Here is a 10,217-nt window from a genome sequence, read left to right as displayed (position 1 = left end):
TGAGGAGTGAGGCTTTGGTGACTGGCTGGCAGAGCAGCAGTACCATGGACAGCTCACTGCAGCCAAGACTGAAGCCCAGGGATGGTTACTGAAGATTTGGTGCCTGGCTGGTGGGAAGAGCAAGAAGACTAGTGGAAGGTCAGTGTGGGTGGGCAGGCTGAAGTCCAGGGGGACTGAGCACAAAACTTGTGCAGGCCAGCGAGGGCACCGAGATGGGCCCCACTGGTCTGGTTGAAGACTGAGTCCAGTGAGACCTGCTGAAACCCCACCAGTTGTGGGTACTGAGATGGGCCCTGGCTGAGTGGTTGAAGAAGGTAGGCTTCTCCCAGAAGCACTAAGAGCTCTAGCCCCATACCAGGGCTGTGATAAGACCTTGGGACTGTATACCCTGGAAGGCAGCTTGGCTGGAGGGCTGAGCTGCTGAAGACCAGGCAAGGGAACCATCAGCTGGGGCGGTGCTCACAAGAGGCAGCTGCCACCCCGATATAAGAAACAAAGAAAAGCAGGCTCACAACCAACCAACCAAAGGGGGCTGCCCATGAGAAGTGGATGCCACCCTAGTAAAAGACGGACTGTAGATATATCGGCCAGAGAAAAGGGGGCGCTCATGCGAGGCGGATGCTGACCCGTTACAGATACATACATACATACTAATGATTGAATTGCAGATGCAGATCTAGTGGCTGGGTTAAGATTTATTTCAGAAGTAGTGTCTATAAACTTGGCTTAAAATCCACCTTATTTACACTTCTTGTATGTTAATGAGAAGTGTGCTACAATTAGACTTTTTTTCCTTTGCATCTGCCTACAGACATGCATGATGACCTGCCAGTTGGATTTCGATTTAGAAGTCTAATATCTGCAATAGATTTGTGTCCAGAAAATGAAGGATTTGAAATACAGTCAAAAAACTAGGGGTCAAATCCCTTAATCATTAATCAGTTTTTACTTGGGCAAAACTCCCACTGGCTTCAGTGAGTGTTTTGCATCAGTAACAACCAGGGAGAGTGTGTATGGGTGAGGAAAGGGGGTGAGGGATGAGCAACTACTTAAAGATTTACCTGATCAGATCAATTTTGAAAATAGAGATGCTTTAAGCCCTATCTAGATATGGGGGTGGGGGAAAGAGTCCAGGATTTAGAGCAGCAGCAGACTAGTCTATTGAAGCCTGAGACTCTTGAGATTTTATTGGAAAAGTCTGCCCTAGATCCAGCAGACAGGCTGGGTATCTACGGGGTCTGTATGATCCAGCTGTATGGAGGGGACCTGCTGCTTGCTCTGGAGTTGTGGTCAATATGCTGCTAGCATCTCTGCGGTATGCCAGGGGATGAATGGCTTAGATGAATGTGAAGATAAGACAAAACATGTTAACATCTCAGCTGGATCCAAACAAAGGTCAAATTTTCTGCTTGTGTAGATTTGTAAAATTACACACAGGTCAACAGAGCTCCAGCCACTTACACCAATAAAGAACTAAAGGTGGCTCTGATTAACGTTTCTGAGAGTAACTTGGGCAAACCTATTAATGCTTATCTTTCACTTGTTTGCAAATGAACCTGCATCCAATCACTATTAGCAATTGCTGGATGATTTTGCCCCTTTGTTTAAATCCTGTTCTCCTCAGGTAACAAAACAGCACACAAGGGTCCCTGGTGGGTGAATCACAGCACTGTTAGGCAATAATCAATAATGCTCTACTTCACTTCACTGTCAGTTTGTCACTGCCAAAGCCAAGTCTAATCCTTCTGACATTTTGATAGATGAAAGTATCAAAATGAAATTGGGAAACACATTGTGTCATTTAAGTTGCAGATTTCCTGTGACTATAAAGCTGTGCAAACAAATTTACTAATGTGCCTATCTGCAATTTGCCATCCCTACATAACACACATTCAGTTGTGTGGTTTTTGTTGTTTGTGTTAACCCCATTTTGTAAAACTGCAGAGGAATTCCAAACCTGACTGTGACAGGACTATTTACCAGCTGCAATCAAAAAACATTATTGGTGTAATAAGATTTCTCAGTGCACTCTCTCTGGTGTGTATGTGCTGCAGGGGGAAGGGGAAGAAGTAACTTTAGCTCAGGCACTCAACTGGGAACTAGTGCTAGGAGGCAAATATCAATCAGTCTATTTCTATCCTAGCTGAAATAAATAATTTCCTGTTCTGATCTCAGCAGAGGTGTAACTTTGGCTCTTTTCAGAGTCTGATGGCCATGGAGAACACTGCTGTGGTTAAGGCCAATGCAGCATTAAAAGATTAGCTGATCGTGACTGTCATGGATTGGTAAAAAAGCCACTCTTTTCAGTTGTCTGTCAATAATTGATAGGGTGGTAGAAACGGGTAAACTTTAACATTAAAGTTGCCACCCATCCTGCAGGTGTTTATGCTCTGCCACAGTTCCTGTTTGCTATGTGTGGGTAGCAGCAGAAGTCGAGAACCAGTTGCAGAGACAAGCTGGGAATACAGCCAGGCTAGATTACAGCAGCATGACTAGTGAATATATAAAGTAAACCATCCTTTTGTTTAAGTTATTCTAAAACTTGCCTCAGTCATTACTAATTAAATCCATTCTGTAGTATTTCAGCAATGTGGGGACAGGGTTAGATTTTTCTGGTTCAGATTTTCAAAGGTATTTAGGTGCAGACAGGTGCCTAGTGCGATTTTCTTCCCCCCCCCCCCCCCCCCGCACCTGTCTGTATCTTTAGGCACAGCTTTAAAAATCTGTGTGTATAGCCTGCATATTTTCAGAGAAAACAGTCTTGACCTGACAGCAGACTAGATGAGCCCAAAAAGGAGGCTGCCTCTGGCAGTATCATTAGGATCTTTGCTAAACTTGTCTTGTCTGGTAGCATACAGTAGCTAGCATACCAACTAACATTACAAATTGTATGACGGAAGCCTGCAGGGGAAACTTGGAAGGGAGGTATTGAAAGAATACTGTTCCTATTCCACCTGTACAGATATTTTCAGGTGTAATAATAGATACAATATGTGTGTTTTCACAGCATGCTGATACCATTTTCCTCCAAAGCAGAAATGGTAACTGGAGTAGGTGAGTCTGATTCAGAGCCAAAAGGGCCTATTCCTTTGCAGCTTGATCCTGAAAACATTTATGTACATGCTTAACTTTACCTCTGTGAGTTATTTATTTTAGTGGGACTACTCCCAGTGGTAAAGTTACGTGTGTGTATATGTAACACATTAAATTTCTAATATAGAAATGTATTTTGTTTAAATACTGAGTGGGGCTCCTGTACTGGATACATGTTAGTGACTGGCTCTAAGGTATATCTGGCTTAGGGGATAGACCAGTATTGTTGGGCTAAAGGGTGTTAATGACTGCCACTGCCAGAAAATGCCCTTTTGATCTATGGGCAATCACAGGAATAGGTCTGGAGCCCCAATGCCCCCTAAGTGGGAGGGGGGGGAGAGAGTCCCTATAACTTACTGAGCAGAAAGTAAGTGGTGAGCTGTTAAGACATTTTAGTTGATAACACCAACATAGCTAGCACAAAAACACTGACGAGTAATTATCTTGTCACTTGTTACATGCATAGTAACTGAACGCATTAAAGCTTTTCCCTATGAATGAAAGGGAAAGGTGTATTTATAAATGTCATACACCTTTGATATAAAACAAAAGTTGCACTTTTAATAAATGGCCTGCATTGGCTGGAGACAAATCACAACTATTTTTACTTTGACTGTTATAAGACAAAGGTGCTTTTCTTGAGGGTTGTATCCATTCACTGTAAACAAATTATCAGGACTCTTCTTGGAATGTTTTAAGGCAAAAGTGCATTTCTTTGTAAATTACATCCATTAGCTGTAAACAAGTCATAAGGAATGTCTTACATATTTTAAAGTATAATGCTTTTATCAGTTGCATCCATTTAGATGTAAACATATAAGTGACTTTGAATACATAGTAAATTGTTTTTATTCATTTGGTTGTAAGTGCCTCTATTCCTTAGGAACAAATATTTCAATGTGAGTTGTTTACTTCAATGTTGTAAGGTAAAGGGTGCATTTCTTTGTAGGTCTCATCCATTAATTTTAACCAATTCATAGAGATTTTACTTTGAACACTGTAAAGCAAAACTGAATTTCTTGTATATTCATAAGCTGTAAACAAGTCATAACAATTTTTACTTTGAACGCAGGAAGAAGCCACTAACTTAACTCTTGTTAGTCTTGGTGTTTTGTAAGTTGCCGTGAACGAGTAAGGATCCTTTAAATGTTATATGTGAAAACTGCATGTCTAAGATGTTCTAGCTGGACAGTGAACTCCTTCATTCATTAGTAGCAAACGATAAGATAGGATATTTTACTATGAATGTTGCAAGGCAGAGGTCCAGTTGGTTGCAAACAATTTGAATATTACTCTTACATGTTGTAAGATAAATTTGCACATTTGTATCCACTAACTAAAATATTTCATTCTGTAAATCTGCATGTCTATCAAGTTGGAGTGGTTCAATCAGTCTGATTGTGAGGTCCTTCCTAGACCAGTTCTGAACCAAATTAATAGTATTCAGTTTGAACATTAGAAAGCAAAGTTACATGTGTAGGCTTCATCCTTTTGGGTATAAACAAACCATAAGGATTTAGACTTTAAATATTGTAGGGTGCACTTTATGCAGGGAAAACTTGTGCATGTTAGTTGCCAGCATATTTTAAAATTCCATCTTGTAATGCAAACCTTCATTTCTTCTAGGTTGCATGCGTTAGCTGTAAACACAGCACTGTTGGGCATTGTATGGTAAAATTAGGAATTTACCGCACTCCCATATCAGTTTCAACTTGACTGGAAGCGCCTTCAAAATTAGCTGTACACAAAACTAGGTGGCGGCCGTTCGACGAGCGCCTTGCAAAGAGCCTCCGAGGCGCCAGGAGGGGGCTTGTAACGTGAGCCAGGCCAGCCGAGGCGCTCGTGGGGCAGGGCAGGGCAGCGTTGCGGCGTCGGTCAGCGGCTACGGTCCAATCGGCGCCTGGCCCTGCGGGGGCGGCGGCCGCTCTGGGAAGCAGCCGCGCGGTCGGAGCAGCCACGTGCGGTCGGTGCAGCCGCCGGCCGGCCGGCCGGCCTTGCGGGAGCGGCCCGGGGGAGAAGGCGGCGGGGCCCCCGGGCCCGGCCGCTCAGCGGGAGTGCTGCAGGGCGAAGGCGCACTTCTTGTAGGCGGCGTAGAGCAGCAGGATGGCGCGCAGCATCTGGCGGCACATGGCCACGGCCAGGCGGACCTGCGGCTCGCGGAGCCCGCGGGGCCAGCGCTGCCGGGGGCTGATCACTTGGCAGAAAGCCGAGCGCTCCGACACCCGGAACGAGCCGGTCCAGCGCGGGGGCTGCGCCGTCACCAGCCGCCCGAAGACCGAGTCCAGCCCGCTGAGCCGCACCGCCTGGGGCTTGCGCAGCGCCCCGCTCCGGCGCGGCTCCCCCGCCGGCAGGCCGGGCCCCTTGGCGCCCGGCTCCAGCACCAGGCTGAGCCCCTGGAAGCAGAGCTGCACCTCCAGGTCGGCCGCCGCGCTCTGCGGGCAGCCGCCGCGCGGCGCCGCCCGGAACGGGTGCTTGGTGCACGGCCGGGGGGTGGCGCCCCGCAGCCACTGCAGGGACTCGTCCAGCGGCGACCAGGGCGCCCACAGCTGGTACCCGCCGGCCATGGCCGCCACCCCGCAGCGGCTAGCGCCGCCCGCCCCGCTGCATCTTTCCTCCGCCGGGCGCCTGGCAACCCATTGTGACGCCGCCTTCGGCGCGGAACCCGCGCTCCCGCCCCGAGAGCCCCGCCCGTCCCGCTCCGGCGCCTCAGCGCGCGCCCTGCCGCCCCCGAGGCCTCGCGTTTGCTTTCTGCCCCCTGTCTGCTCTCCGTGCTGGCTTACTGGAAGCCGCCTCGCTCTCGTGCCCGGTGCCTGCGCCTCATCGCCTGAGATCTTGAAGGGTTGTGCTCCTAGCTGTTCTGGCTAAGATGTGTATATTTTTAATGTGATGGGTTTCTTCTTTATTTCTTAAACCAGAAGAGCAGTTAAAATGACTGCCTGCCTCTGACTGTAGCAAGCCTAGTCAGGAAGCCTGCTGCACTCTGCAAAGATGGTGCATGTGGTCAGAGGCAGCCAGCATCCTCCTTGGGGCCCATGCATAACTCCTTGGTCATCTGAAGGTGCCAGGGGTTGTGTGGAGAAATCATGCATGCAAATTCTGCACCTATGTGTAATTGCTGTTTTCTGTGTAGTTAGCAGCATCTTTAAGGTCTCAGCCACTAACCCAGTTTCAATACCATTTTCACACTGGTGACTTAGGAATTTACCTGACAGTTCCTGACTGGTCTCCATCTATTTCTGCATCTCTCTCCAACATATCATCATGGATATCTCCCTGCTAATTTAATATGGCCAAAAAAGCTGGCTAGATCATTGGGCTCATTGGTAGTGATCAATGGCTTCATCTCTAGTTGGCAGCCGGTATTGAGCGGAGTGCCCCAAGGGTCAGTCCTGGGGCCGGTTTTGTTCAATCTCTTCATAATGATCTGGAGGATGGCATGGACTGCACCCTCAGCAAGTTTGCAGATGACACTAAACGGTAGAGGGGAAGGGGAGAGGTAGCTACGCTGGAGGGTAGGGATAGGATACAGAGGACTTTAGACAAATTAGAGGATTGGGCCAAAAGAAATCTGAGGTTCAACAAAGACAAGTGCACAATCTTGCACTTAGGACAGAAGAATCCTATGCACTGCTGCAGACTAGGGACTGAGTGGCTAGGCAGCAGTTCTGCAGAAAAGGATCTAGGGGTTATGGTGGACAAAAAGCTGGATAGGAGTCAACAGTGTGCCCTTCTTGCCAAGAAGGCTAATGGTATTTTGGGATGTATATGTAGGAGCATTGCCAGGGATGTGATCATTCCCCTCTATTCGACATTGGTGAAGCCTCATCTGGAGTATTGTGTCCAGTTTTGGGCCCCACACTACAAGAAGGATGTGGAAAAATTGGAAAGCATCCAGCAGAGGGCAACCAAAATGATTAGGGGACTGGAACACATGACTTATGAGGAGAGGCTGAGGGAACTGGGATAATTTAGTCTGCAGAAGAGAAGAATGTGGGGGGATTTGATAGCTGCTTTCAGCTACTTGAAACGGGGTTCCAAAGCGGGTGGATCTAGACTGTTCTCAGTGGTAGCAGATGACAGAATGAGGAGTAATGGTCTCAAGTTGCAGTGGGGGAGGTTTAGGTTGGATATTAGGAAAAGCTTTTTCTCTAGGAAGGTGGTGAAGCACTGGGATGGGTTACCTAGGGAGGTGGTGGAATCTCCTTCCTTTGAGGTTTTTAAGGTCCAGCTTGACAAAGCCCTGGCTGGGATGATTTAGTTGGGGTTGGTTCTGCTTTGAGCAGGGGTTGGACTAGATGACCTCCTGAGGTCCCTTCCGATCCTGATATTCTATGAAAACTGGCCTTACTCTCCCTCCACGTCCTCTTCTCTACTTATCCACTGACAACCTTGTGAAAGTAAGACAGATGTGTTCTATCAACTAGAGATCATCTTTAGTTTGTCACATCATCCAAATATTCTTAAATACTGCAGATTCTTCCTCCAGAGTATCTCTCATATCCATTCTTTCTATCCCTACAGCTAAAATTCGCCATGTCCTGTCTTGATTATTGTAACTTCCTCTTCTCTAGTCTCCCTGATACCCATTGTTAGAGTCAGGGCAATGCTCTGTAACTACTCCATCCAAAGCCAGTCAGGACTCTGGGGGAGCATGCCTCCTTTCTCTTTGAGCATACTGTCACCAGGGCAAGAAGCATACACAGCTTCAACCTTCCTGGGTCTGACCTTGGAGCATTCAGCATCCCGTTCCACGCTGTGCCCTTCCCTCAGCAAGTCCACCCAGGCTTCTGGGGAAGCCAGAGGGCCCTGTACCCCAACTCTGCAGTCAGATGTGACTCTCAGCCAGCCAGTAAAACAGAAGGTTTATTAGACGACAGGAACACAGTCTAAAACAGAACTTTTAGGTACAGAGAACAGGACCCCTCGGTCAGGTCCATCTTGGAGGGGGGCAGGGGTTAGGGAGCCCATAACCCAGTTCTGGGCCTTCTTCCATTTCCTCAGCCAGCTGTAAACTGAACCCCCCCCCACCCCTCCTCTGGCCTCTGTCTCTTTTCCAGACAAGGATGCCATCTGATCTTTGTTCTCCAACACTTTCAGTTGGAACCTTTGCAGGGGAGGGGCCCAGGCCATCAGTTGCCAGGGGACGGTGTCAGCCAGTCTCTGTGCAGACCCCTGCCCTCCACCTAGATACTTAAGAAATGCATAGGGGAAACTGAGGCACCCACACAGTATTCAGAGAAAACACAAACATTCCCACTTCGTCACACCCATATTGCCTTCCTCCAGTCCATACAAAATATAGCTACTTAGAGCCTGTCTACACTGGCAATTTACAGCGCTGCAACTTTCTCACTCGGGTGTGCAAAAACATGGCTGCCTGAGCACAGCAAGTGTCAGTGCTGTAAAGTGACAGTGGACCTGTGCTGGAGGCCATGGCCCTCATGGAGGTGTGTTTGTGATGTGGTTTTTAAAGAGCGCTGGGAGAGCTCTCTCCCAGTGCTCTGCTGCAACCACACAAGGCATGTTAAAGGGCTGATGCAGATGAAGAAGATGGGTTTCAGAGTAACAGTTGTGTTAGTCTGTATTCGCAAAAAGAAAAGGAGGACTTGTGGCACCTTAGAGACTAACCAATTTATTTGAGCATAAGCTTTTGTGAGCTACAGCTCACTTTATGCATCCGATAAAGTGAGCTGTAGCCCACAAAAGCTTATGCTCAAATTGGTTAGTCTCTAAGGTGCCACAAGTACTCCTTTTCTTTTTATGAAGAAGATGAGCATTGATGATGATCTTAGGGCTAAACTCTTTTTTTGCTCCAACTTCCTAAAGTGAATCTTCTGCATCAAGTTTAACTTTTCTCATGCCTTGAAGGCCCTTGCAAGATATTGAATCTCTACCAAAACATTTTTCCCCAAGACTTTTAGCTAAGCGGGTATTACTTTTTAGTCAGAGTCCTAAAAACTTCTCTCCCAAATCAGATTTCATTTCCTACATGCTTATGGGAAGTGTAATCTTTAACTCTCTATGCCCAAAAAAGGCAAAGGGTATAAACCAGGTTATTGTTTTTCTTTACTGCCCATCAGATGTGCCTAATATCTGTAGGGTCAAATGTTTCCATTCTAAACAGTTCCAGGCCTTGCATGTGTACAGTAAAAGCATTGGGGTTCTAGGCCTAGGAGGAAAGATGCTTTATGGATTTGTGCTGTATTTGAGAGGTGATGCAAATGGAGATGAAATTTGGTGTAACCATACATGCTGGGTTTTTTTGCTACCTCCTCCAAATGAGCAACTACAAGAAGGATGTGTGCTTTTTTTAAATAAAGCATCAGCATTAGCTTTTCCCACTACTTCATTTTGCATGCCTGTTAGTTGCTGTCACTGCTGAACCCCTCTCTTCTGCCCCTTCAGTCGGTGTGTGTGCAACGGCATCCTACACTTAGTCACGTCAGTTTACCATTGTGGGACACCCAGTGTCACCTCTGAATGTGACCCAGTGTTCTGTCCTTCTTTGATTTGAAGGACATCCAGATAAATATAAGAATCACCTCAGTCTTCAACACTGGCCCTAGTACTATAACCGTTTCTTGGGGAAAATTCCCTCTGACTCCAGTAGCTGTTTTGCATGAATAAGGATTTCCAGATCAGGGATTTTTTTTCTGTCATCTCACTAGGTTTGGAGTGCTTTGACTAAAATGTTCTTTCACAGCTGACATTCTCCTTTTCATCCATATTGGGGTTACTGCAGATAAATCATGAGAGTTGTAAGGTGTCCTTTGAAAAAGCTTATTATACAAATGGCTACATTCCCTGGTTCTGTACAGACGGAGAAATATTACAGTAGTTGCTGTAGAGAACAACAAAATAGTTGAAAATAACAAACTCAGAAACGAATTGGCTCTCAAATGCTTATCTGGCAAATGCACAAACCCAGATAAGGTGGTGCCCAGGGAAGTTTAATGCCATACGTGATGTGCCTCAATTCATATTCAAGAGGGAATGTTAGATGCCTGTTTGGATGTGACTGGATGGCTAGAGCTGTGCTATGACCCTGGGTAGTCACAAAACTAGTATCAGTCTTGGCTGGCAGCTGAGCTCACAAAGGATAACTAAAAGTTTCCAGGGAATAA

At 46.6% G+C, this 10,217-nt stretch overlaps 1 protein-coding gene and 1 long non-coding RNA gene across 2 annotated transcripts in view; one reads left to right on the top strand and one right to left on the bottom strand.

Moving 5' to 3' along the window:
* Window positions 1–10,217, top strand: part of LOC311517313 — a 69,868-nt gene continuing 59,651 nt past the window's right edge. The window contains exon 1 of the long non-coding RNA XR_014710659.1: window positions 1–138. This is a non-coding gene — a long non-coding RNA (uncharacterized lncRNA). The remainder of the gene's footprint in view (window positions 139–10,217) is intronic.
* On the bottom strand, window positions 4,167–5,721 carry FANCD2OS (FANCD2 opposite strand). Its single transcript, XM_084621067.1, has one exon. The coding sequence runs from the start codon at window positions 5,655–5,657 to the stop codon at window positions 5,139–5,141; it is 519 nt and encodes a 172-aa protein (XP_084477193.1). The 5' UTR covers window positions 5,658–5,721; the 3' UTR covers window positions 4,167–5,138.

The sequence above is a fragment of the Lepidochelys olivacea genome (genome assembly GCF_965140295.1).
Source record: "Lepidochelys olivacea isolate rLepOli2 genome assembly, chromosome: 2".
Lineage (NCBI taxonomy): Eukaryota > Metazoa > Chordata > Testudines > Cheloniidae > Lepidochelys > Lepidochelys olivacea.
Note: the sequence above shows the minus strand (reverse complement) of the source record. Positions and strands in the feature narration are given on the sequence as shown.

Excerpts from the sequence above, each read along its gene's own strand:
- FANCD2OS (XM_084621067.1), bottom strand. The coding sequence starts at position 5,657 with ATGGCCGGCGGGTACCAGCTGTGGGCGCCCTGGTCGCCGCTGGACGAG.